This window comes from Alligator mississippiensis, chromosome 9, assembly GCF_030867095.1.
Source record: "Alligator mississippiensis isolate rAllMis1 chromosome 9, rAllMis1, whole genome shotgun sequence".
In the NCBI taxonomy this organism is placed as follows: domain Eukaryota; kingdom Metazoa; phylum Chordata; order Crocodylia; family Alligatoridae; genus Alligator; species Alligator mississippiensis.
In genome coordinates, this window is record NC_081832.1 from 64652201 (window position 1) to 64679570 (window position 27370).

The following is a 27370-nucleotide window of genomic DNA, read 5'->3' on the forward strand; positions in this document are numbered from 1 at the left end:
TGCAGTCACTGAAGGTGAAATCTTAGACCCATTGAAGTCAACAGTAAAACTCCCTTTGCCTTCAGTAAAATCAGGATATCCCTTAATTTGGCAGTATAGGGACTGCAGGATACAGACTTTTAAATGGAGCCTCAGGAATCTTTTTGTAACCATGCACAACCCGAGACCAGGAGGGGATAGCTTAAAAAGGATCCTAAATGACTGAAATAGCACTTCTGAAGTTGACTATCACTGTTTTTATCTTTGCGTTTTATATTTGTTGGCTCTGATTTCTGCCTATGTTGGCTATATGGTTGAATAAGAATCCATATAGTTGACTGAGATGATTTAATCAGGTAGGATCCTGCCTGGAGCAATGGGTTGGACTAGGTGACCTCCTGAGGTCCCTTCCAGTCCTACTATTCTATGATTCTACAGCATGTATGGGCATACACAGCATCTGTGCACTCAATGTGTGTGCATTTGCAATGGATACGTTTCTCTGTTAATAAACCAAAGCTGAGTTAATTTTCCTTGAAATGCACACTCCATATTACACTTTCTAAACTAGAAAATGTGTTTTTTTTTTAAAGCAAACCCTCTCTTTTTCTCAGCCTCCACCTCTGCAACTAACCAAAAAAAAAAAAAAAAAGGAAAGATAGAATATTAAGAACTTGAATTACTCAAGTGCAGTCATTCTGATAATTTATTCTTCCTTTTATGAGTCACAATGGCTCCTGTGACTCAAGAGGCAGAACTTTCCATTTCAATAGGAGGAAGTCCCAAATTCCCTGACTTCACAGATGACATACTGGCTTGTAGGTGTTATTAGTACTGGCATTTCATCTCTCTATCCTCCTTTTGTTAACAACGTAAAAGATTCCTTTTAAGACGTACCTTTTATCACCTGTTGTATTACAAAGTGCCTGAGCTCCAGTAAGCTGTGACACAGTTATACCTGCAAACCTATAAACATAAATCTTTAAAAACTGTTTAATGCTGGTTTGGGCTTTGGCTTTTCAAGTTGTTTCCTGCATAGTAAATGTTTCCACCTAGAACCTAAGAACTTAGTTCTTGGTGTAGTATTATGAATTTAGTGCTGGTATTATCTGCCTTGCAATCAATGGCATGACTGGTTTTCACTTACTTGCACTGGGGTGCCATAAGGGAATTCCATTTTCTCGCTGCTCTGGGTTATCACTGTTGGATTACTGGAACTGATGAGCACTGGTGAGCTGATTTCTAGAGTCTGCCGGTCGGTGGGTGAATGGACAATCCTGTTGAGTGTGTTTAAGGCAGTTGTGATAGAGAATTGTCTCAGGCTTTTCCTCCTGGATTCTGATACCTTGCGGAAAGTTGGGGACTCTTTGACTCTTGCTTTGGGAGAGGACATTCTTAAGGGCGAAGCACATTTAAACTGGGAAGATGGGTGGCTTTTACTTGTCTGTAGGAGTTGTCTTGCAGTAGTGTTCGACTAGAAGAGAGTGAAGGGAAGCTTGATGATAGCATCTCAGAAGCTAAGCATTCTGTAAACCCCCACCCAGTTAGCATGAGTTTTGTCTCCTGATACCTTTATCAAATGAGGAGATGAGTTTGGGCTGAAGATGACATTGTAGTAAATCGCTGAACTCGCGTGGCTTAGTTTTTTCCCTATCTTTGCAGTGACAATTCCCAGAGGCATAATTATTGATGCAAAGCTGACAACCAAATTAAAATGGATTTGAAGAAATCTCTTGATGGCACATCCTCCCATTGAGCCTGGGTGTCTGGTTTTCTCTTTAGCTAAGAATCTCACAGGAAGGTCCAGCCTCCTTTCCGATCAAAATCTGACATTTGCAGAAGTGAATATGATACTGAACGGATTTCAGATGATTTTTTTTTCCCCCTCACTCAACTCCAGTAGCACATTATAACAGATTTACCACTAAATTATAATGGACATGTGGGTACATCTTAAACAGCTTTATTTTGGCAGCATTGCTTGCATTTTGCAACAGGGTGTCAAATATCTACAATTGACACTGAGGCTTTAATATGGAGAAATCCTCATTGACGCTAGCTTTCTGAACAGTGTCAGATCCACTCAGTTATATTAATCCAGAACAACACATTCACCGTTTAATCCTGTTCCCATTGAAAGAATTGATACTCTCATTGTTGATTTTTAATGGGAGCCAGGTTGGACCCTGAGTTTCCATAGAGGTTACTGTCGAAATCGACAGTACTTCTTTGAAATTGCTGATCACCTCAACATTAGCAAAGGGCATGTGGTGACAACATTTCTTATAATGATGACTGCCAAAGAAATTAATCATGATTTATTGCTGACATTAAAGAATTGCAAAACTTGGAGATTTTCACCCACTCATTTGAAGCAATAACCTAACTCCTGCTATGAGCAAGGATTAGTCTAATGTGAAGTAGGTAGTTGCCTCTACAATGTCATCTTTTGAAAAGCATGGACTCTTTTTACATTTACCTCCCCCTCACTTAAAAAAAATGGTTTGAAGAGAGCATTGCATGTGTATAAATATTAAGTAGTATTGTTTTAATTCCCATAAATTATTAAAAAAAGGCCTAAAGCTAGAACTGCTTATGTGAGTTCCCATAACCTGAAAAAAGTGGGTTATACATCTGAGCACTGACTATAAATCCAAAGCCTTAATAAGTGTTACACCCCCAAACTAGCCCCACCTAGGCCCTTCCCATAATTCATTTCTAATGTCTCAGTGAGTTTATATGACTATACTTAACTACTTTCCACTTATGTGGGATTCAAATAAGTAATTACTTGAGTTAAGATCATTTCATTAAATGAAGAAACAGTTTAAAAAAAATTAGAATTTCAGATAATATTTTTACTTGTGTCTTAATATATATAAAGTTATGATGGACTCATAACATGCATAAATATTCTGGTCATTAATCCTATCTTCTTTTTTTATTTTTTGGTATTTTGATTTTTTTGGTGGTATTTACCACTTGCATCTCAGACTAAACTATAGGAATATTGTTCATGACAATTCAGCAACAAATGAAGAATCTCATGGGTGAGGAAAGACTTAATGGGCAAGCAGAGTGATAATGCAATAAACAGCCACCTCTGATATGATCTGGTGCGGGGTGGTGGTGACATTTTATGGCCTATGGAAAAGTAATTTGTTTGTTCTCATTGTAGCTCCCAGTGGAAATGTATGATTAACAGAGCTGATAAGAGTGCAAATTATGGGGGGAACTGGAAAACATATTTTTGTTCTGTTTGAAATTTTCCATTTCTTTTCACTACATCTTTCAAACTTTTGAACTATTTCATTCAATGGGGAAGGGGAGCCACTTTCTTCCTTTTTTTTCTTATCAATAGAAAAGATAGGTGAAAAAACTAAAGTGTGAGTAAATGTTTTCCCTATTCCCCCAAAACTTTGATTATTGAGATTTTTTTCATTTACATATTTTCTACCAAAAACAAAAATTTTGACCAAAAGTCATTTTTGGGAAAATGTTTGACTGGGTTGAAAACGCAGTTTCCATAAATAAATTTTACAAAATAAACATTCCAAAATCCACATCCTTCCAGATGTCATCCTTAGGGCTGCACAAAGCTTCGGTAGCCGATTCGATTCGGAGGAGATTTGGCCTGATTTTGGGACTGAATCTTTGAATCTGAATCGAATTGAGAGACCAAGTAAAAGCTCCGAATTGATTCAAAGAATCTGAATCGATTTGGCAGATTCAGAGATTTGGCCATAGGCTAAACAGGCAGCTGGCAGCTGCCTCCAGCTGGTAAATCTGTTGGGGTTGGGGGAGAGGCGGGGAAGAGGTGTGGGGGAGGGAGGGATTGGGCTCGGGCTGGGGCAAGCTGCCCAGCTGGGGTGGGGGGTGCAGGGTGCGGACACGGCAGTGTTGGTAGTGGGGGCTCTGCCCTACTGCCCCTTGCCCAGCAAGAGGTGCGGGGCAGAGCGGGATGTGGGTGAGGCTCGCTCCAGGTGGAAGGGGGCAAGTGGCAGCAGGGCATAGCCCCGGATCCCAGCGCTGCCACACCCACATCCCATGCCTCCCTGCACCAGCTGGCAAGTGGCGACAGGGCAGAGCCCCTGTGCCCAGCACTGATGAGGGCATGGTAGCTATGCCCTGATGCTGCCCAGAGTGAGCCATGACTGCATCACACACACACCCCCCCTCCCCGCCCCGGGCGCCAGCTGGGCACGCAGCAGCAGGACATAGCCCCTACGGCTCCCCACACTGGGGCAGAGGCAGGCACAGCTGGGGGAGCCACGGGAGAAACCCCCATGACTGCCCTGCTTGGCCCCATCCCTTACCCGACCCAGTCTCCTGGCACTTAAAAAAAAAAAAAAAAAAAAAAAAAAAAAAAAAAAAGCTAGGTGACAAAAGTAAAGTGTGAGTAATGGCTGCAGGAGCAGCGATTGGGGCCTCTGAATGCTCATGGCAGATGCCCCCCATACAGCGCAGGGCAGCAGGGGGCAGCGGGGATCAGCCCCCCTGCTTGGCACTCACACGGCAGCAGCCCCATGGTGCGGGTGCAGCATGGCTCGGCAGGGCACTGCACATTGCCTCGGAGCTGGGGCAGCTCCACCTGTCAGCTGAAGCCTGGCAGCAATTGGCCCCAGTGGCTTCAGCTCCCAGACAGCATACAGAGCCCTGCCAAGCCATGCTGCACCTGCGCAATGCGACAGCTGTTGCGTGGGTGCCAAGCTGGGGGGGGAGGGGGGCAACCCCACTGCCTTGTGCTGCGCGTGCAGGGCTCTGCCACGAGTGCCCAGGGGCCCCAATCGCTGCTGCTGCAGCCGGTGAGTGTTGGGCTTTTTTTTAGGCTGGGGCTGGGCGGGGGCTGGGTCTGGGCAGGGCAGCCATGGGGGGCTTCTCCCGCAGCTCCCCCCACGGGGAGAGGCAGGCATAGCTGGAGGACCCTGGTTGTGCCTGCCTTTCCCTGGCTGATCTGAATCACTGAATCTCTCCGAATCAGTGCTGAATCTTCTGAAGCTGATTTGGCCGAATCGATTTAGGACAGTGATCCAAATCTTCAAATCGAATCACTGTCCTCCGAATTGGCCGATTCTGAGTCATATACTTCCCTATTCACACAGGCCTAATCCTTACCCATCTTGTGTCGGCACAGTGCCAAGGAGTGAGTGGTTAAGAAGTCTAAGTGGCTTCTTTTGTTGAAAATTTGTTACTCTGGGCTAGGGGTGAAAGATACACTGACAAACATCAGGGACGTTTGTACAGCTAATGGCCTTATGAGGTTCCTGTTTCTTGTGGGTAAGTGCAATAGATACTGGTCACCCTGAGTGACAAGAACCACCTTTCACCAGTACTAAATTAATTTAGAAGGGCTATAATGCAAAACAAAGGAGTCCCAAACCTCATGCAACATGTCATGCAATTCAGGAAATGTGAAAAAGGTCTGGATGGTTGACTGAGGTAAGGTATTAAATAAATGTTTTTGTACATACTGTACTTACCTCCACAAACAAGATGGGGAAGATCCCTACTTTGTCACCTAACTTGCCCTCAGCCCAGTTCTCATCAACTTTGCTGATCACTGTGATGATATCACCCTGAAAGGCAGGAGTATGTTGTTACCAAACTATTCTTTTGGAGTAGGTGGATACTTGTTGTGAAAATGAGTTTACTCTGTAATGCCCACAGGCCATCCTCATTAAGAAGCCTCAATGGCGTGTCCACTGTAGAGAACACAAGCCTCTATGCTTATATAATATAATCAGAATTTTTTTGGACTTGAATTCAATGGTTCTAAGAGCAGAATGGCTGCAATTTGCTTTCCTGCTTTTTTTTGCATCATCCATGCAAAGTATGTACACACATCCTCCATTTGACTTAGTAGAGATTTTCCATTCCCTTTGCACAAATGATTCCACAAGGTCCAGAGCGGAGGGTGAATCAAGCCCCTTCTCTGGCTAAATCTTTTAGTAGCATCAGAGGCTCATCATTTCATCCATGTCCAGGACCAGATTGTGACTGGGGACACAGAGCTACCCCTTTATTGTCTCAAGCAAAGGTCTGGCACAAGCACAATGTTCGAGTTCTCCTTAGTATGACAGTGTAAAATCAGTTTACAGAGAGGGGTAGGCTGTAGCCGTGTTGGTCTAAGGACATAGGCAGACAAGGTTCTCTGGGTAAATCCGATTTGTGTTGGTCTAATAAAAGATATTGGATTTACCCAAAGAACCTCGTCTGCCTTTGCAGAGAGGAGGTGCTGCCAGACTTCACCCAACCCTGGCTGAGCTTTGAATCTTGCCAAGCTTGGATGTGAAAAGGCCAAGTTTTAACCCTCTTTGTAGCCTGCTGGTTATTTCTGAAGGGTCACTGCAGTAGCTGGTCCAACCCGTCAGCCAGAACATACCGTATTAGCTATCTGTCAAGTGCTGTGAGGCGTGGGGATGTGAGTGAGCGTGTTCTCTCCTTGCTGAAGCAGCAGCTGTCTGTTTTATATGTATGATAACTCTCCATGTGCTAACTTTGCTGTAGGAGTAGAAATGAGCCTTGTCTCCAAAAGCAAATAAACAGAATGAGTAAGCAGTGAAACAAAGACAAATAAAACAAAAAAGAAAACAAAACCAGACGGCGTGAAACAGAGGAAAGAGCCTGCAGTTTAAATCAGATGTTGGCATCCCGTGTTCCCCGTGTTAGTGTTAGCAAGATTAGAAACCACATTTTAAAGTGGTGATGCTAAAATGAGCAGATGCTGTGTTAAGAACTGACTTTCTCTTCTGGTTCCTTCTCGTTCTAGTGTGAGAGTGTGACTGAGTCCTAGATACCAGCTTTCCTCCATAAAGCCCTCCGTCTCTTTACTTTGTCCAGCAGCCCCTTTGGACTACTGCTTGCTCTCATTGCCAGTGTGCAACAGTGCTAGGATGTCAAAGCAGAGTTGTTAATAGAAAGAAATAACCGTTGATCTTTCTGCTAGGATACTGAAGCCTATAGGGTGTGATGCCTTGCTTAATTTTGACTGATTTTTGTTGTTACCATGAAAAATGTCTAACAAGGAATGAATGCATAGAGATGACAAATACAGCTGTTGCTTGGGTAATGTGTATTCTTGGTAAATGGTCAAATATGCTAATAGAGCATGGTTGATCTGTGTCCCCTGACTCAAGCTCTTCTAGGTTTGTTTTTAAACTGCTAAGTATCTTTCAAGGAAACCTTCCCAGAATTTCAGTTTTATGGTACATAGCAGCTAAAGTAAACTATTCTTGATTGATAAAAGAAATGTTGTGGAAAAGCTGAAACAGGGAATTCAGAATTGGGATTCCTGGATTCTATTTGGACCTCTGTCAAGCTAGCGCTTATTTTCCAAATGTCAGTATGCGTCTCTGGGCAAGTCACCTGGTTAGGTAGTATTTTCAATGCTGGGCATGTCTGAAAATCCCACCTTCAACTTCTTTATCTCAGTTCACCCATGAATAAAGAGGGGATGATGCTAAACCTGATTTATGTCATTGAGATGTTGGAAAGCTTAATTCATATTTGTACATAGCTTTGAGATCTTCAAATGAAAAGTGCTGCAAAATTATCTGATCATGAAATGATATAAGAAAGCTAGTCAAGTGTTAATACAGTGGCAATGGTTGGACTTACCTTATGAAAAGTTAGGCAGTCCTTATTTTCACTTTTATTCCTCTCTCTCATATCAAAGTTGTAAAGTGCTCTGCAGAGGGGTGGTGGCAGTGGCAGGTGCTTGATAACTTGCACAGAACTGGTTGGGAAAACTCCACTGACTCCGTTGATCTCTCCTAGGTACCAGTCTTCATCCAGCTGGCGGAGCAACATGATGATATCTCCTTTATTGAACCGCAGTTCACCAGGGTTGTGTCCCCTGTAGGAATATAAGGCTTTGGCCCGTGGAACCTGCAGGATAAGGAACAAACATTAACACTTACCCACAACCAGCTGACACAAAAGTGAACACAAATCAAGCTGTTTGGGTTGACCAAAAAATGGTGGTCTACCATGACTCCTAACATCTGTCATGGTAGATGATGTCATTTCATCTTGATGTCATTTCTAAGGGAAACTATGGCCTGAAGGAGGAACTTCTTACTTAGACCCCACATGGCTAAGAGCAAACCTAGGCCTCTCATATATGTAGGAATGTAAGGAATAATTAATTTCTTTATCTAATCTCTACAATAGGCTTAATTGTCTCTGAGTTTGTGCCCCTCTCACAATATTCCTATGTTAATGTACCCACAATTTTACTATTGTATTATTTAGTGTTTAGACTATGCATTTAAATTATATTTTTCCAAATAATCATTCTGGAACACATTACTGTTTGCTAGATATGCAGTATAGAGGTGCAGCCTCCTGCTGGTGACTGCAAGGGTGTGTCATGGGATGGATGCACAGTTTCTAATAGTCTAATGCACTGCTAATAGTCACTGCTGGAGACAGGTTACTGGACTAGTAACTTTTAGTCTCACCTTTGGCCTGACCCTATACAACCCTTCTATCCTCTTAATATGAGTGGAAAGGAGACATTTACTGAAATTGGAATAGCTGAGAGAACCTTGGTACCTTTTCTCCCTCCAAAGTCTTCCAAGTAAAACTACAAAATTCTCCTAAAATATCTACTTTACTAACCTGGACCGTATTTTATCCTCTCCAACAAATTCAATTAAAAAAACACTGTGACAGATTGTTTGGATGGTTGAGTCAGACCCAGAGCTATCACTGGCCTCACCACCCTACCCCAAGAGCTACAATTTGAAAGCAGTCTTGCAGATTGTTTTTTCCTGGAAGAAGACAAATACAGATAAGCTCAGACGTGTGCTCCCTATGCAACTGTTCTGGTTGTGCAGCTCTTGGAGTGTCTAGCACAGGGAACAAATTAAGTTGGCATCGTTGTTGGGGTGGCTTGTGTCAGGGGCTGGTGGAAATACCTCTGGAGGGCAGCTTTATTAAACATTATAGTGCCTTCTTCGGAAATACCTTTTACAGTTAGCAGACATTTGCATTTAATGTAATTTGCCCCATTTAACGTATGGCTGAAACGCCGAAAAAAGGCGTAGAGAGTAGGAAGGGTTAAAGTTTCTATTATTGCCACAAGGCAACTGGTTTATTAGCATGTAGACTTTGCGCTGCCCCTCTGCTTAGAGCAAATTTCACTCTGTGTGCTGTAAAAAGTCTGTTACAGTAAGAGCACTGCCAATAGACCTCTGCAGTCCCTAGACACAGTGGGTTGAGTGAAGTTAGAAACAGCAATCAAAAATCGAATGGCCTTGCATTTAATAATGCTGTTTTAACAAAGTCTTGTTTGTATTCCATGTAGAAATTACTGTTCTGTATTGGACCAAGAGTCCAGCTCACCCTGACTCCAATCTGCAGCAGTGCTTTACAGGAACATGTAAAAACCCTGTGTTATACAATTTTGCAGCATTGCGCCCATGGGAGGGTTTTCTTCCTCACTTGACATAGAGCGAAAGAGGATTTCTGTGGATACTTTATGAATTTTTACCCAACTAGCATAGCTTCAGATGTTTTTCTTATTATGTGTATATATTTATAATTTGACATTTAGTATTTATAAATTGAGTCCTACGCAATTCAGCAATATCTTGCAGCCGCGACTTCCTCTAGTTATGTGTTCTGTAGATGTGCCTACAGAGCAGCCTGGCACTACTGCCATCGTTGGGTTTCCAATATCTCCTTCTAGGGATTCCACTGGAGTAATGGAAAACCATAAAAATGGGAGCTGAGAAGCTGGAGTGCTACAAAAAAGGAGGGTATATATGTGTGAATGTAGTTTCCTCCCCCTGCTGAGATAGTGAAAAACATGAATTTATGGTAATACAGGCTCCCCTGGTTCTGCTGAGGTTCCATAGCCTCCAGTCCCCACACTTACTCAGTGCTGGGCCTATCTAGTTTAATAAAACCTCAAATGTTTAGGACCTTTTGAAAAACCCTTGAGTGAGTTCTGCAATCACTTTCTAAGTGCTGTAGAAAAAACGTTGCTAGGATCACAAAACAGGATTGCCTTCTCATCTCCTCAGCGCTGGAGTTCAGATCAGTGTTAAATGACACTGCTAATGCTAAAGGCAGAATCAACGAAGGTCTTGAAGCCTTTTTGTTTCTTTTATCATCGTCTCTACAGTTCTGGGTTAACCCACCCGATTCTTCAGGTTCTGCACCTTTATATTTAAAATGCAGCTACTTTCCATATATAAAGCAGCCTGCCAAGCTTCTTCATTCATTATAGGTATTTCCAGAAGCCTCACCCAAATGATTGTAATGGTATTTGTTACTGCTCTGGGTGTTTCCAGCTGTTTAGATCGCTTCTCAGCCTCTTGTGGGCTAAGATCAAGTGTTGATCTGATGCTGTAGTGGTGGGAGGCTAAGGCTTGTGTGGACCATAAAAGACTGAATAATTCTTATTGCTTTCTAGATGTTACCTTACCAGGTGACCAGTGAGGCATGGTGGGGGACACTGGGGCAGGCAAATATGTTTTCCAGTGCTACTGTACTTGCTATGCTGCTTCTGTAGATAAATGGTGAATTTGAGTCGCTAGGCCCAGGGGACAGGACACTGCATAGAACTAGAGCAGTGATTCTCACCCAGGATGCTGGGGACTGGAGACTTCCACGAGATCCTTTGAAAGGTGCCACAGGAATTGCGAGGAGATAATCAAGTGGAAAGTGATAAGGGCACGTTCAGGCTGTAGGTGTGAGAAGACAAGTAGACAAGGGCAGAGCCAGACTTTCCCTGCCTGGCCACTCCCTTGCCTGGCCTCTCTGCAAGGAGGTAAGCATTATAAGAAAACTGTTTTTGAATTGGGGTGCAGTTCAATTCACAAAAGTTATGGAGGGTGCCTTGGATCTAATAAGGGGTGCCTTGAGTCTGTTAAGATTGAGAACCACTAAAGTAGAGAAACTGGTTTAATTCTCAGCTCTGTTATTGGTTGGCTGGGTGACCTCAGATAAGTCGTGCCCTCTCCCTCCCTGACCCTGAGCTTCTCTAAAATGGGGATAATAATATTGTTGCCCTTTGTAAAGCACCTTGAGAAAAGTACTATATAAGAAATAGCTATCATCATTATTTCTTAACTCAGTTTACTTTCCTGGGCTTAAAATAGAAACAAAACTTAACTCTGTTGGGTGAATATAAAAATTGGAGTCCTCTGTTTCTGCTTCTTGATTCTGTTTTGTTTCCCACATGATATTCAACAGGCATTACTGGTAAATAGTCATCAGTATTCCTGTGGCAGCTCAGTCTGCTGGGCCAAGCTGAGGTCTGAACGTTTAATTCTCAGCTCTGCTATTAGTTGCCTCGATGGCCTTGGGCAAGTCAGCCTCCCTTCCCTCTCTGACCCTGAGCTTCCCCACCTGTAAAAGGGGCATAATAATATTGTTGCCCTTTGTAAAACACTGTGAGAAAAGCTCATTGTCAACCATTTTTTAGACTTTTGGCCGGTCTCTGCTACTGACAGGGTGTATGACCTTAACCATATCACTTTATCTCCCTTCCTCCATTTTCTCAACTACAGAATAGGGAGGTTTGCTGTGTGGGCTTGTTGTTGTTGTTCTTCAGTGAAAGTGAGTAAAGGCTAAACTGCTTTAAAAAAATTAACCTGAAAATTGTATTCCCTTTTAGATCCTGTTTAGCTGCTCACTTAGTGATTCACCAAATTGCCCTCCCACATCTATCACCATCGCAACTTGTCAAAACTGAAGCTTAGCGCCATTTTAAACTAGTGCTCTTACCCCTGAGAGTTTAGCTCAACAGCTGAGCTTCCGAAGGGCATGTTTGTTCCTTTCACTTCTGAAAACGTTTGCGTCTCCAAAGCAAGTATTCTGAGCTCATCTTTTTATCTGGGGGCCCAATTCCACCCTTGCATAGTTGCCATTGAGGTGAACAGCATCTTTTATGGCCCTAATTCAGCAAAAGGCTTCAGGTATGACCTAAAGGGGGAAGGGGGTGCTGCCCAGCATAATGCTGATACCTGAGCTAGCTTTGGAAGCAGTGCAACAGTCTAATTAACTTTGCCAAGAAGCAGGGTGAGTGGAGCACTGCAAACACACCTACTCTGCTTTTCATATCCAAGCTGGCTTGTTCAGAGCTAGCTCAGGTAACTGTACGTGAAATAGTACTGCATATCTTAAGTCTTACTGACTTCACTGTGAATTAAGCCCATCCTCAAGAGCTTTGTTGAATAGGGATGTAACTTAGAAATTGGCTCTTGGTATGTAATTTGTCTCTTGGGACATGAAGATGTACATAGATAAACTAGAGATGGAAAAGACCTATTAGGTTTACTAGCTCCTGTCAGTGCAGGACTGCTCTTTACTCTGCCTTTTTGCTTTCTCTTGCCTATTATAAATGTGCCACATGTATTGGGGGCAGAGCTGATGCAATGGTCTACAGTACAACACAGACACATGCTCTTTCATGGTTTTATATTTCTTCACAGACCTGATTTTTTAGAAAACAGGAATTTTAGTGGCTACCTCCTATTGGGTGCCTGTACACGTGCGGGGAGGTTGCTCCGATGCACTGTAATGAATCAAGTCTGCTGGAGTGTGCTAGTTAGCATGGGTGACTGGTGCCTCCCAAGCCTGGGGGGGAGGTCCCTCAGCAGCTGATTGCCAACTGGTGGGGGGAAGTCCCCCAGTGTGCACTTCCAGCATGCCAGTGTTTCCAGGGGGTGCACGGCCAATCTCAGGAGGTGCACGTGCACCCGTGTGCACCCCCTATGCGTCACCAATGCTAGTTAGCATACTTCAGCAGCCTCCTCATCTCATGTATCAGCAGCATCCCTGTGCTTCAAAATGGTGGCAGGGGTGCTTTAACTAAAGCTCGTTCGATGAGCTTTCGATAAAGCTCCCCCATTGCCATTTCGAAGCACAGGGATGCTGATACATGAGATGCTGAGGACGCTTTAATTAGAGTGCTCTAATTACTGCACTAATTAAAGCGCCACCCCCCTTCCTCGGGGCATATGTAAAAATGGATTTCAGTGGAAATTTGATGCCTAAATGCTTGACAGACTGAAAGGTTATACTTCTATTTTCTGCAAAGAGAAATAAAAAATGCAAATCAAGCTAATATGTCTTACTGCTTATGAGGTAGGCAGAAAAGTATGGTTTTTCAAGGCACGTCAGAAACCAGCCAATCCCAACACATTTCTGGGAGGTTGGTAAGAACCAAGAGAGACTGGATTCCAAATTCCCCAAGTCTTGGATCGGATCAGAGGTAGTAACCTAGATCTTGGGAAGGGAATGTTCTACCAAAGCATAATTAATCAGTTGTCCTTAGCAGAGAACACGAAAGGAAGAACGTCATTCGGTGCCTACCTGTAACTCTTTACATCTTCAAAGTGTTTTGAAACTCAAAGCAATTAATTGTAATGTTTAGTTCTAATTAAGTAATTTTGTATGATAATTTGGGCTGCTGGTGAAAACATGCCCCTGGCTGAGTCAAACTTGAGGGGCATGTGTGCAACAGAAAAAGTAATGAAGAAACCTCAACAACATTTAAACTGTACCAGCTTACTTTAGTCACGAGTTCATTGCCCAATGCAAATAAGCCCAGGGATAGAAATTGCACATAAACCAGTGTAAGTATTGGAAACTGGTCTAAATCTGTAACAGAACAGAAGTTCAGTGTGCATAGACTGGGTTCAAAATGGCGGAACTGAGTTTAAGATAGACCTGGATGGATGGAGCATCAGATTGAATCACCTTGGGTTAGACTGGTCTATTGAACTTCTGTTCCAGATCCCCTCCCAACTCAAGTTACCTTGCAGTCCCCCAGCATCCCAGGATGCTTTGTGGCCCCCTGAAGCAGCCATCTGCTCCAGCTGAACTGAGGCAACAAAGCGTGTGCTCCCCAGCCCTGCGTTCTGCCTCTGCCTGTCAGCCGGGAGGGGCAAGAGGCGAGCGAATGGAGCTCCCTCGCCCCAGCCCTGGGCTACCCCCAACCTGGAAACTGCCTAGCTTGGGGGGGCCTGGCACCATGGGGATTTTCCCTCCTCCCAGCCCCACACACCGTGAGTCACTGCCTCTGACCTGGGGGGGGAACAGAGCCCTGCACTCTGGTCCTGGCCCCCTTGAGCTGGTGTCTGTCCAGCTGTGGGGAGAGGGGCCCTGCACCATGGGAGCTTCCCCCCTTTCTTGCTGTCTGGCCCACCTAGCCTACGCAGCTTCCGTCAGCCCCACATTCCTGGGGTGGTGGGATCACCCCTGTGGTGATCCTCTGGCCCTAGGTGTTTCCCACACCCAAAACCCTAGGGATTGCAGTAGCTGTGATCTCCAGGGCCTAGGAGTTTCCTCTACCCCTGAGCCCTGGGGATCACAACAGCCATAGTCCCCAGGATCCAGGGGTTTTACTCCCTCCAAGCCCTGTGGATTGCTGCAGCTGCAATCTAGGGTCTGGAGATTTCACACCCTGAGACCTAGGGATCACAGCTGCCATGATCCCTAGGGCTTGGGGGTTTCTCACTGGGCATGGTGCACTAGTTGGGGAGCAGATGCCTCTGTCACATAGCCCTGCCCCTCTCTCTCCCCTTCTTACCCCCTGACCTGACAGGTGGCCGCTGGGGGGGTGGCAGTGGGCAGGGCTAAGAAGGGGCCCAGACTGGCCAATCAGGGGAGGCCCAGCTGCTGGGAGGTGTGCTCCAGTGCACCCAATATGCTGACCTAGACCAGAGCAGGCACCCTGTCCCCCCCCCCCAAGGGTGAATGTCTCATTTGTTCCCTCCTGTCCTAACCTAGGGCACTTTAGAGTAAAACACAAAACTTAGAGCGCTTTCCCCTTGGACTTTTTGAACCTCTGTACTTAGCCAAGGTGACTTGGAGATGCATCTTTCAAACAGTTAAGATTTGAAGAATCACTGTTCAAATACAGCCCCAAACTTCCTTCCTCCCTCTCTCCAGGAGCCTGACTATAGGATCTCTTTGAGAAGATAATGCGAGGGGTAAAATAGGGTAAGAATCCTAGCAGTTATCAAAAGAGGCAAGCAATCTTGATGTGGAGGAAAGACAGGTAGCCTAGGAAGAGATCATTATGGCTGATTCAGGAGCTCTTCATTGACTTGAATATCAAAAAGAAGTCCTACAAAATGTGGAAACTAGAACAGGTGAATATAAATGGATAGCAGAAGAATGTAAGGGTAAAGTTGGAAAGGTTAAGGTGCAAAATAATTTTCAACATCAGGGGCATAAAAAGCAAGGAGACAAGATTCTAGGAACATATTCAAAGTAAGAGGACAACAAAGGGAAGTCTAGTTCCCCTACAAAATGAGCATGGACACCAAATGCTGGATGATGCTGAGAAGGCTGAAGTACTTGATATTGCCTTTGCTTCACTCTTCACAAAAAGGGTAAATTGTGACCAGATGTTAATAGAATGAGTATTAACATATACAGGCTGGGGTACTGAAAGAATGGTTTAAGGAACATTAAGGTATGTTCAAGTCAGCAGCATCTCATGGTACTGTAGAGTGCTTAAGGAAGTAGAGGAACAAATTGTTTTTCATGCCACTGGGAGAAGAACAAGAAGGATCAGCTTAATTTACAGCAAAAAAAAGTTTTTAATTGGACAGTTGGGTAAACTTTCTGCAGAATTTTTATTGAATTATGAGTTCATCAATTCTAGATTAGATCATAAACTCCAGTGTCAAAATGATATTCTCCAGTCACAGAAGGCCTTGGTAATTCTTGCTTTTACTAGAGCTAGATGGAGTAGAGACAAACCAGAGACATCTAGTCATCTGTGCCTGGATCCCCAATACATAAAGAAAGTCTACTTTTCATTCATTCCTCAGAAGGAAATGCTTGTTATATCCCCCAAGAAGCGCTAAATTAGCTGACGAATCATTGGTGGACTTTTGAACCCCAAGAACATTGTTACTAAAAGCACAGGCTTTTGCTACCTCAGTGGATAACTCCATTAGCTGGTTGCAATGGTCTCATACATTTGGTAAGGACCAGGCATTTTTCTCAGTGTGCTACAGATATTTCTTGTGTGATAGGAAATGTTTTGTCTACCTCCAAAAGTTCCTTGTTCTTATTGCCCCCCAAATGGTCCATTGACTAACGGGTATGATCAAAACCTTAGCCTCATGAGCTCTTTATTCTTATTGCCTTTAAAGCAACATTAGTGTAGCTGAAGAAGAAAATAATCTAACAGACCACTGCACAGTGGTGCTTGGGATACCCACGTTGCGTTTCAAACTCAGTCCCTCAAGACTGGAATACATTTTAAAAGAAAACATAGAAATGCTCCTGTTAGCTTTGTGGGATACGGTTCTGGTGTTTCAAATTTCAAGGTGTATAAAAATGTCCAGAGCCTACAGTAACTGTCACTATCCCTTTAGATAATACATAGCTGCAAAGAGTCGGCTGGATGTTGCTTGAAGCACCTATCAGTTCCCTTTATGTTTATTCAAATCTGGACACAAAATGGTCTGAAGTATCTGAGGGAAATAGGGTTTAATTCAAAGCATAGAGATATTGTGACTACAAAGCCCAAGAAAGGTTGAATTACTGTATCCATATCATGGTCCTCAACAAAAGATCAAGTTTTAATATCATCACAGAAGCCATCAGATACACTTATGAATGCAGTCTTTAAACTTTGGTGATCTTAAAAGATGAATCAAAACTGTCATATACATTATTCTCTAAGAAATGCTGAAATAAGAATTTGTTCCTAACAAATGACTAAGTTTTAGGAGGTATTCTTGTATCCATTAACTTCTGAACTTCTAAAACCAGAGATTTCCCTATCCCTCCCACACTTATATATACGCTGCTCTTGTTTTTGTTTCTATCTGTTTGCAGTGGTGTGTGTATTGAAATCCTCCTGCCTCCTTCACGTCTGGAAAGAGACATCAGGTATTGAAGAAAGCTCTAGTAACGCTGTACGACTGTGGTCCTTTTAGGGTCTCATGAACATTGGATGCGTGTTTTATGCGTAGTGGGTGAAACTCATTAAACCAAACAGTGACACCCAACCAAAGTTCTTTAAGGTCTGGTTGACAACGTTTGACTGAAATATCTGGCTCTGCTGGAAAAGGGTTAAGTAGGGTCTGCTGACGAGTGGGTCAGCTGACTCATCACTGTACCTACATACATGGGAGGTAGAAGTAGTTATCTTAGGAAAGGAGAGGTAAGGGCTGGGCCGAGTAATCCTGAAGAAGGAGTCCTAGCAGCAATATATTATCTTAATGTTTATTTGTTAATCAAGGCAATCCCCAGGAAATGGGTGAGTTTGAAACGTCCATACTGTGCAAACTGGGTTTTCAGAGTGGCTGGAACGGAACCTACTCGCAGTAGGACGGACAGGTTTGTGGAGAGTTGCAGGTGGACTTCAAGTATTTGCTTCCTATGTAGTTAGAACTATTAATCTGAGGTTAATACATACAGAAGCCTCCCGAGGCCATCCATGTGAGAGAGAACTGTTTGGCTAATTGCTTCCGAGGCCCTTAACCATCTCGAGGCAGCATCTCCTGTTCTAGCTGCTATTTTTACTTGGTGTCAATGTGACCTGTCTAACCTCGTCAGAATCATCCTAGGGTCCTTCTAATGCTCTGTCTATGAGATTGTACTGTATCCTTTCGGGACATAATAGATGCTGCTCCCACACTTCAGGTTTTCTAAAGCCTCTTGTGTGAAATAAGAACGTGTGATGGATTGTTCTGCCTGAAACCCAAGCTCACCTCTTTGGCTCCTCTTTATCCTTTTCTTCCCATTTAGGGTCTTGTCAATTTTTGTTCTTCCTTTGCAGTGTCTCCACCATCTTTCCTCCTTGTCCAAACTGTTACATGTTGATACCTATACTGATCAGTTCTGTCAGTTATTCTCTCTGGCCTTCCCAGCAATATCCAAATGCTACAAATGAAAGTGTTTTCCTCTCCTGTTCTGAATGCGTCTCTTCCCCCTTGCACCGCTTCTCTAGTTCCCGCTGTCCGTCCAGGTTAAGTTGAAGCTTTTTCTTTTCATTTTCTTCCTTCATCTCATTTTCTCTTGCACCTTCTTTCTCATGTTGCTAGCCACTTGTTCCTCAGTCCTGAAAGTTTCATTTCTCTCCTCCTACTCAACAGTCAATGCTTTTCCCCACGTTTGTGTTTTTCCATATGTCTGGTACCACCTCTCCCTCATTCTAGCACCTACTAGTCTCCTTGGTCCAAGTCCCTTCTTACAACTCGCCACTTCTGCTATTCGCTTTCAATGCTAATGTCTCCGTTGTTCCTTAATCAGTTTGCAGAATCTAATTGTACATTCCTTGGGGCAGAGGCCTTACCTCCCTCATGATTGTATAATGCTGAGCCCACATATGGCATTACCAGCAGTTCAAATGCCCATTGAAATCAATTGCAAAACTTAATTGACCTAAATATTTTGGAGTTAATAATTATCCTTAGCGCTGCTTTGTTCTGTAGCCAAAATGCCTTCATCCTGTATCTCTACAGTAGGATTGTTCACTTATTCATATAGGTCTGAGTTAATGGTTGACCATACATTAGGAGATGCGTAGATAAAATTAATCTGCTTGCTATTTGTCCAGGTAGTTAAGAATCTCTATATCTTATGGGACTTATTACTTGTCCTGAAAATTCAGGGAGCAAAAATAGTAAGAAGTGCCTTCCTTTACTTCCATCTTTGTCAGAAAAGTAAAGTAATAACAATCCCAAAGTTGTCTATAACTCTCCTCATTTGGAAGCCCCACATTGAACTAGAGGTATGTCACCCTCGGACCTTATGATTCATTGTATGTAGGGTAGAAAAAGAGGTGATGCAGAGCCCCAGGCCCCTACTTTACTTGTCTTCAACATACTGAGAGGAAATCATAGCAAAACCATATTCTCTTCACTTATTTCACTTCAGAACTAGTGCTGGGTAATTTTTTTATGAATTGTAATTTAACTGAAAAATGGAGTTTCTAGGGGACCAAAACTATACAAAAACCTAGGTTGTATACAGATAGAGGAACAGTTTTGACCAAAAAAAGTGGAAGCCCCCCCAAAATGTCAAAACATTTTGTTTCAGAACTTTCAAGATAAAATGTTTCAGTTAGAAATGTCAAAATGTTTCCTTTACACGCTTCTTAAATGAAACATTCTTGCTTTTCATTTTGAAACATCATTTTTCATTTTAAAAGTGTTCTGAATTAAAAAAAAATAAAGAGGGGGTGAGAGGTTAAATAGCTCAAGAATGAAACAGAACATTGTGTATCAGGTTGGTGCAAAATCATTTTTTTGGCTTTCTTTTTGACCCAGTTACAAACTGTACCTGTCTCTGTGCAACCTGAACTATTTACCTGTATTATTATTGTTAGCTACCAAAACTAAAAACATCCATTTATCAAGTTTTCTTCAGAATATAGAATAAGATCTAGTCTCTAAATATCCCTGTGGGCAAGTTGGCAGCTACATGAGGCTTTCTGTTCCTGGATCACTTAGAAAAGTTAGCTCTACTGTGAGACAATGCTACCAGCAGTGCATAGGACACAACTCTGCAGAGGCAGAAAGTGTCCTCTGTCCAGGTTGCTTTACTCCTTTTTGTGGATTGTCTCCTAGTAAAGCCTGAATCTGCTGGCATTCAGAGAGTACTACATAGTTCACCCATGAAATATGTGAAGACCAAGAACGATGACTTAAGTAAAAAATATACTCTAGATAAAGCCTGTAGAGACTGGAGAGGCTGAACACCGCTGTTTTGAACATATCTAAGATCTAATTCCTTATGGAGACTCCTCTCTCAGCCTTTGCTTTGCTTTTGCTCGCTCTTAGCATTCTATCAGCAGCTTCTACAAAGAAACCTATTCAGCTCCTTTTTACATGAGCTGAACTGTAACTGCAGAAATGAAGGCACTGGTAATACTTGGTAAGTAATGAAACTTGGCACAATCATTGACACCAAAAATGTTGCTGGAGTAAGCAACTCTGAATTTGGCCCATCACAATCAATGGCAAAACTGCAACTGACTCCAATAGGAGCAAACTTGGAGCTTTGCTAAGGAAACAACTGTGAGATGATGTGACAAGTCACTCTCTAGATCACTGCAGTGACATAAGTGGACATGGTAGTTTCCATTTAATGTTTTTCTTGAGATTTCTCTAGCATTCACACCACAGCATCACGGTTCGCATCCTTAGTCTATCTAAACTCATTCCAACACATTAAAACTTTATCTTTAAGATATTCTTATATTAGTCATTTTTTATTTGAACCGAAGATCTCTGTTTAAAAATACACGTAAATGCTTTTGAGCTTTTCTGAAATATTTTCTGAACATACCAGTCAGAGATGTTTAACTCTGCTGAACTTTTCCCCCCACTTACTTTTCAGGCCTAATAGAGAAAAGGATGAAGAAATATTAGGCACAAGTGAAAAGGGAAGGTTTTCTGGTCCTATCTGGTGCCACAATTATAATAATAAAGCAGGTAAGTCTTTCACATTCTCATATTTGAATGCCCTCAATCATCATTAATGAGGAATTGTGTGGAAGAAATAAATCAGTAGCTATATTAAACACTTTAAAATACATTTTTAGAGTACTAAGTATGGTACTGAGATGAATATCTTGTTTTGTAAATCGTGCAAGTTCTTTTGGGGGATCTTTAGTCTGAGCTCATAAACACATTGCACCATGTGATTTCACTGAGCCATATTTTTTCCAGTGTGTTTCAGTTTTAGAAACCACATTTGTTAGCCACAGGGAACTTGTGCTCTTCAGTAGTACAGTGGGATCTCCCCCCTAGAATGAAATTATGTTAACTAAGCCTTGTTTTTGTAGTCTCCTCATGTTTTCCAGTTTGCAGTCACTGCTCTCAGTACCCTTTCCCCCTCTCCATTGGATTTCTTCTTTTTAAGCCCTCTTTTCAGCCTTTCTTAGGTGAAAAATGAATTTTGCACTGCTCTCAAATTTAATCCCACAATTTTGTATGCCTAGAAATTAGGGAAAGTAAGTTTGTCTGTTGCTCCTCATGAGTGAATTCTAGTTATATGGGTCAATAGGTGTCTCCACTGCCATTAGGTCCTGCTCCCAGGATTGTGCCTCTTCGTTCTTTCTCAGTTACTGGTGCATTTGAAGAGGAAAGAGCATATATATATTTTTAATGTTTATCTTTTTTTTTTCATTTGGCCTATGGCAGTCATCCAACACATCTGAGTCTCCCACCATACAAAGTGGAGCAGCAAATTAAAAATATATATAGAAGGAAGAAGTTCAAAGCCTCTCTTCATAGCTGGGAGAAATGTGCACTATAATTATGTTAAATGAGGTAGTTATAACTTCCCCATTATTGACGCTGGATTATTACAGGAGTGCATGCTCATAGTGTAGGACTTTAAAAGAAGAGAGCAGGGAAAGGTGCATTAAAAATGGGACGGAAGAAAGGGAAATAAGTAAGGAAGTACAGCAAGGTGGATAGATTTCCAGAGAAAGCGGTGAACATTCATAGGCAAAATCTCAGGTAAGTCAAATGCTACTAGTGACAAGTGGCATGATCCAACTTGTGGGTGCCCTGCCACCTGGAAGAACAGAACAAACAAACGAGTTGGGAGGCATTAGGAGGAACAGCAATTCTTTTAGGCATCAAATAATGTTGTAAACATCCCTGCGGTTATCTTCATACAGCATTGCCCTTAAATCCCCTTTCTAAGGCAAGCACGTTGCAAATAACTTGGGTGAAACCAAGCTGCAGAAGCTAGTGCTTCCCAAATCTTCGATCTCCAGCAATGTCAACAGCTCTGAAAGTGAGCATGAAGGAATGAATAACAGATTCTTCTGTCCAGCTTCTTGTGACCACCAGCCAAATGCCTTTCCCTGGGCTGCCTTTCTCTTCCTTGACACAATCCCTATGCCAGGGGCTGGGATCAGGGCTGGAACAGAACTTCTGTTTGTCAAGAAAGGCAGCTGGGGAGGCCCCTTATGCAGAAGATACTCCCATGCAGTCATTTCTTCCCACTGTAAATCTGTTTTGCACTTCTCCGGCAGTGTTAAAGGGTATTACATGGCCTGATTCTATGTGGGGGGTGTGTGTGTAGAGATGAAACAAAGAGCATCTGTTATATCTTCCCTTAGGAGAAACCACTGAAAATTCTTACTTTTGTTGTGGTTCGTGCTTCTAAAGAAAGATCTTTAGTAAGTGATCTTCAGAAGAATTCCTTCCAGTAAACAGAGCAAGCCTCATTTGAAGTAGGGAGTTGACCTCAATACTTTCTTCAGTTTGGTGGCAGGCTATTGACTGGGGCTCTCTGCAAACTCCATCCAGCATATCACAGCTCTGATGGCAGGAGCCAGATTCACGGGTTTCGGGATGGTTTTTGGCAGACTTAAATATGAATCAGTCCAGGCAAGCATGGATTTTCACCCAAGTGATTTTTCTCAGCTCTGGTGTTGATAATTGTACACAGGGATTGCCCTGGAATTTCTATTGCCTGCACCTGTTCCTCAAATACAGGAAGCCATCCAAATCATGTGGTTGTCTCCTGGGCCGGCAAAGTTTCCCTTGGCTAAATAACAAGGGCCTGATTCTGATCTCAGTTTCACTGTTTCTTCCCTGCTGACAAGAATGTAGTTATTCCTTAGCTTTAATTCTACAAGCAAAAGCAGATTCAGGCCTTAAATGTCATTAAAATGCTGGCTTTTGAACACTAGCTTCTCAATATTACTTCCAAAACCTCTCTGTCTAGTGGCAGTCAGGGAATCAGGCTGCAGTCATTGTCAGAGAGAAAGAAAGAGATGACCAGAAATAGAACTGGAACATTGTAAATGAGCCGTGAAAAACACATCCAGACCCAGATGTGTCACCCAAAAGGTTTGGCAGGACATTGAGAAGCAGAGATGATGCAGACATGGTCATTTTTTAGTGAGGGGACTAGGGCCAAAATAAAAGGCTGCACAGTTTCATGCTGTTCTTATAGCTCTGTGTACTTCCCTAGAGCTGCAAGCATGACACTATTCATATAAATGCACAAGGGGCTTAAAAGTCCATGACCCACTGAAGCAGTGGTTGGCCTATATGCCAGTGTTTTATATATCTCCCTATAGTCTGATATGCAGGAATGATTTATTCCTACAGAGTGGGATAATCATTGCCAAGAAAAAAGAACCCTTAAAAGATGTTTAAAAAAAGATAGAAGAGGACTAGTCTCCATTGGCAGCTGAGAGCTTTGGCTATACAATACTGGTTTGCTGTAATTCATGTCAACCATATTTCTGGGTTCATTTTACAAGCTTCAAAATAGCCTATATTTGCTTCTTACATGGATCTAAAGTCACTAATAAGTCTGGACCTCTGACAACTCTTTAGTTGGCAACCTACAGCCAGCCAGGGGTTGGCAACCTACAGCGAGCAGGACTGAAGCCATTGGATCCAGCTGGGAGCTAGGGGACATTCAGTGGTGGAGGATTCCCCATGTTGTGCCATGTCTGAGAAGCAGGGAGAAGTGGTGATGGTGGGGTCTGTGTGCCAGACTCTCAGACTCAACTCTGTTTACACTTACTTTCAGGTTACATTACAACAAAGCAAAGTACAGTTTGTGGGGATTTGGCCTGTGGTCTGAATGAAGCATACCAAGGGCCACAAATCACTGACGTGTCAGCTTTTGGGTGGTCTGTATGAAATGAATTGGTTGACCTTAATATGCAGGAATCCACATCAGAAAACCACTTCCCAGCTCATACTCTTGTTCTCTGTCTTGCACACGTTTACTCTCAGGAGCAATTTAGACTCACGTGACTCTGAACTGGAAACATCTATTCATTTGAATGAAGATTGTCTGGAGCATAACACTTGTTTGAAAGCTCATTAGAGAGGTGAAAGAATGCATCTACCTCAAGGGCGAGCCACCCTTTCATCTTTAGAGTTGGTTTCTGTGGCTCACGTGTGAGGCCCACTGGTAGAATGAGGCAAGGCAATCAACTCTTCTGCTGAATGTGTGCCTATTTCTGTTAGCTAAACAGTTTCCAGTCCTGTAAGTCCATTATCTCACACCTGCACTAAGTTCCCTTTTGATACAAAACAGAGGATTACCCAATGGAGAAGTAAATAGGATGATCTACTGAGACTTTAAACTTCTCCTATAAATTCATCTTTTATTTCCTCTCCTTCCTACTGCCATCCCATATGTCAGCATACCATACAGGCTTCTAAGCTCCTAAGAAGTGCACATAGTAGACAACAATTTACAGATTCCCATTGTTTGAGACCAGTCGAGTTATGTCAGATTTTGCCAGACATACTTAACTTTTAATAGGTGGGTGAAGCCTACACTGACGTTTCAGGGGTGTAAACTCAGTATTTTAGGCTTTCTTATAGGTTAACCATTCAAAATAATTTGCTGACTAGGACTGGTTCTGCACTAACATTTTTCTTATATGCTTCCAATAATATACTCTTTTTATAGCAGACATTTGGTTAGATGATCTTATTCCAGATTTCTTGCAGCAGACATTGCTCTTAAACAGTAGACATTTTTAGGTAGATAAAACTGGCACAGTATCTTGTTCATATGTGTAAGAAGCCACCATATGACAGGCTCAGAGTGTCACGTATACAGGACTTGTCCCGCTTGAATTCTGGCAGTTTGCAGGACCAGAGTAAAAATACCAAAAACTCATATGTCTGTGTAAAGTACATGGCACATGAAAGAAAAGGTGGTGCTTGGACTCTGAAACAAATGCCCAATCTAATATTACTTAGTTGCAATGACTTTAGTGGCAATTGCCATACTTATTGTTTATATTACGGTCCCTGCATGTCCCAGATAAAGTCGCCATTGTGGTTGGCCCCAGACAAACCTATAACAACAAGCAGTCCTTGCCCTGGAGAACTTACAGTCAAAAAAGACAAGAAAGACACAGGTTGAGATAAAGGACATATTATTGTCCCCTTTTTTACAGATGGTGATAAGAAGTGCAGAGATGCAAACAGACTTGCTTCATGTCATAGCAAATCTGGGAACTGAATCCAGGTCTCGCACGTCCTGGTATTGTGCTTTACACAGGCTGACATGGATTTTAGGCTTTATTGACATACCAATTTCTGTGAGGGAAGATAATCCATAAAACCTGCCCTCCCTTTCAACAGTGAACCTAAATCTTCAGCATGAGCTTTCAACACTGTTGCCTCAGAGATAATGGCAATTCAGTGGGAAAACCAAATGATTCCTACCTATATAGGGCTTGTCTGATCAGTTAGCAAATTTTCCAAAGCTCTGTAGGATCCGGTTGGGAAGAGGCACCATTTGAATGTAAATCATTATCATTACAATTCTGTTTTTCTCCCTTTTTAACAGACGAGATAACTTGAGCCTTGTCACACAGAACAAAACCACCAAAAATGAACTTGTCATTTCAATCTTTTTCATATAATTATATTCTGAGGATTCAGACAGTTGGGTGGGGTTTTTTGCATTATTTCTCCCCTTAGGCGGACTCTTAGCATCTCCCAAGCACAAACAGACTGCTTATGCTCTAGGGAGAACAAAATCCACCCCCTGTGAAAGCACTTTAATAGAGCTCACCAAACTGCCCTGATTTTCCCTTAACTCATTTTAGACATCAAGTTAAAGCAGCCGCTTGTTGTCAAAGTCCTGAAGTGAGCATGTACAAGTTATATGGCAGTGGATAATGAAGGTGATATGGATTTAACCACAGGTGGAAAACACTGGCTTAAGTTAGAGGTGTTCGAAGGTCCTCTCAGGCCTAGCCGCCCATTGAAATAAAATAATAAAATCGATGAAAATCTATTAAATTGATGGAATTCATGGTTAAGATGCAGCAGTTTCTGTAGTCAACTGCATACAAGGGAGTCATAATGCTAGTTATGCATTTTGCCAACTATTACTCCCCAGCCCAAACGACCAGGTATCCACATGTATTAGGACTGTCTGTGGAGACCCCTCGCTATGAATCCGGAGTATGTAGAGCTGTACAGTGACACCTTAACCACAGTGCTGCCAGAGCCCACTAAGCCACAGGTGTCATTAATAAACTAAGAGAGCGCTCGGGAAAAGCAACTCAAAAGAGTATGTATAAAGCCACACATCATTTATCTCAATGAACTAATTTCTGCAATGTTTGTGCATCTCCACTACGGTTAATAGCGCCTCGGCAGTGCAAATGGGAGCACTTATGTAACCTTCTAGCTAATTTGCATTGGGTAAGGACTGGATAGACAACCCCACAAACATTACCTCTGAACCTATTATTATGGTGGCTATTGGGAGGTGAAAGAGAAAGGAGGGAAAAAATAAAGATAATGCACCAGAAGTTTTATTACAAAAGATCTCCGAACAATTTACATCCAGAAATTACGTGACTCACTACTGAAATGCACCCACCCCTGAGGTGGAGCACGTCAGGTTTTTAACAGTAATACTGCACAATAGTTTTGCATAAGGATATTACTGTATAAGGTGTTGCTATGCCCACTTGAAACCCCGAGGAGAAATGTTTACGTAGGCAAAGTTCATGCCAAAATAAAGTTCAGTTTAGGGATTACTCCTGAAGTTGGCTTCCTTTGAAAACTGCAAGCAATATATGCTGCTCATCCCTCTACATTTCCTCTGTATAAACAATATTACATAGATGGTAGGAAAGGATAATGATAGATTAAGAATAGGCCCTGAGAAAGCATCCTTTTTGATGGGGGTAGAGGAGGATGATTTGCCTGCCATCTGAACCAGCTTGGCTCTGGAGCTGATGAGGGTCACAGTATGTTTCTGGTTGGTGGTGCTTACAGCAGGTGTGGATGAGTTGCAATCTCTGCATGAAACCTTTTCACAGCTGTTCCACTCCTGGTTATGGCTATCAGATGTTTCTTCCCCACTGCCATGTCAGCAATCCAGGACATTGTTTAAATTGTGTGTCACAGCTTTAAACTGCATTGAAAACAAAATGTGTCAGCCCTTGGCATGCCCAGTCATGATTCTTTGTGCGTTAGAGCCACAGTTTAGTCCTCACCAACAATTATTTTAAATACCAGTGGAAAATGTATATTCTGCTTCTATTCCTCAGCTTTAAGAACTGTATTTCTTGTTGCTCTGGCCTGTCATCCCCTTGCATTGCTAGAGTTGTACAGCCTATCACTTAGTGTGGGGCAGCAATGTGTGCACTCTCTAGGAGTGGGTAACTGTGAGCTGTTAGGAGGAAGTAGGGAAAAATTTTGGTAGTTTGTCTACAGCAGCAGAATCACTGAAATCAGCCATAATGCTCTACTAGCAGAAAAGTTCAATATCTGTAATCCTAAAACTGAGAGATGGGGAAAGGCTTTTGGTCCTCTTGCTCCAGACTCTTCCCATAGAAGGTATGAAAAACACCCATAGAATAGACTACTTGGTTCTCCATTACACATTAAAAGTGAGCCATAGTAATCCTGGTGTCTTTGTTTGGACAGGTAAA

At 42.6% G+C, this 27370-nt stretch overlaps 1 protein-coding gene and 1 long non-coding RNA gene across 4 annotated transcripts in view; one reads left to right on the plus strand and one right to left on the minus strand.

Moving 5' to 3' along the window:
- SH3RF2 (SH3 domain containing ring finger 2) overlaps positions 1 to 27370 on the minus strand; it is a 76948-nt gene that overhangs the window by 36569 nt on the left and 13009 nt on the right. For 2 of the 3 annotated variants that reach the window (XM_059733528.1, XM_059733527.1), the window contains exons 3-5: positions 7597 to 7866; positions 5460 to 5555; positions 1127 to 1453 (exon numbers count right to left, since the gene is read on the minus strand). In XM_059733528.1, the coding sequence (XP_059589511.1) occupies positions 1127 to 1453; positions 5460 to 5555; positions 7597 to 7866 (693 nt within the window). The remainder of the gene's footprint in view (positions 1 to 1126; positions 1454 to 5459; positions 5556 to 7596; positions 7867 to 27370) is intronic. The other variant, XM_059733529.1, reaches the window with a different exon arrangement.
- The window catches only part of LOC132243271 (uncharacterized), a 41759-nt gene that overhangs the window by 8302 nt on the left and 6087 nt on the right, over positions 1 to 27370 (plus strand). Inside the window, exon 3 of the long non-coding RNA XR_009464404.1 lies at positions 20308 to 20402. This is a non-coding gene — a long non-coding RNA (uncharacterized LOC132243271). The remainder of the gene's footprint in view (positions 1 to 20307; positions 20403 to 27370) is intronic.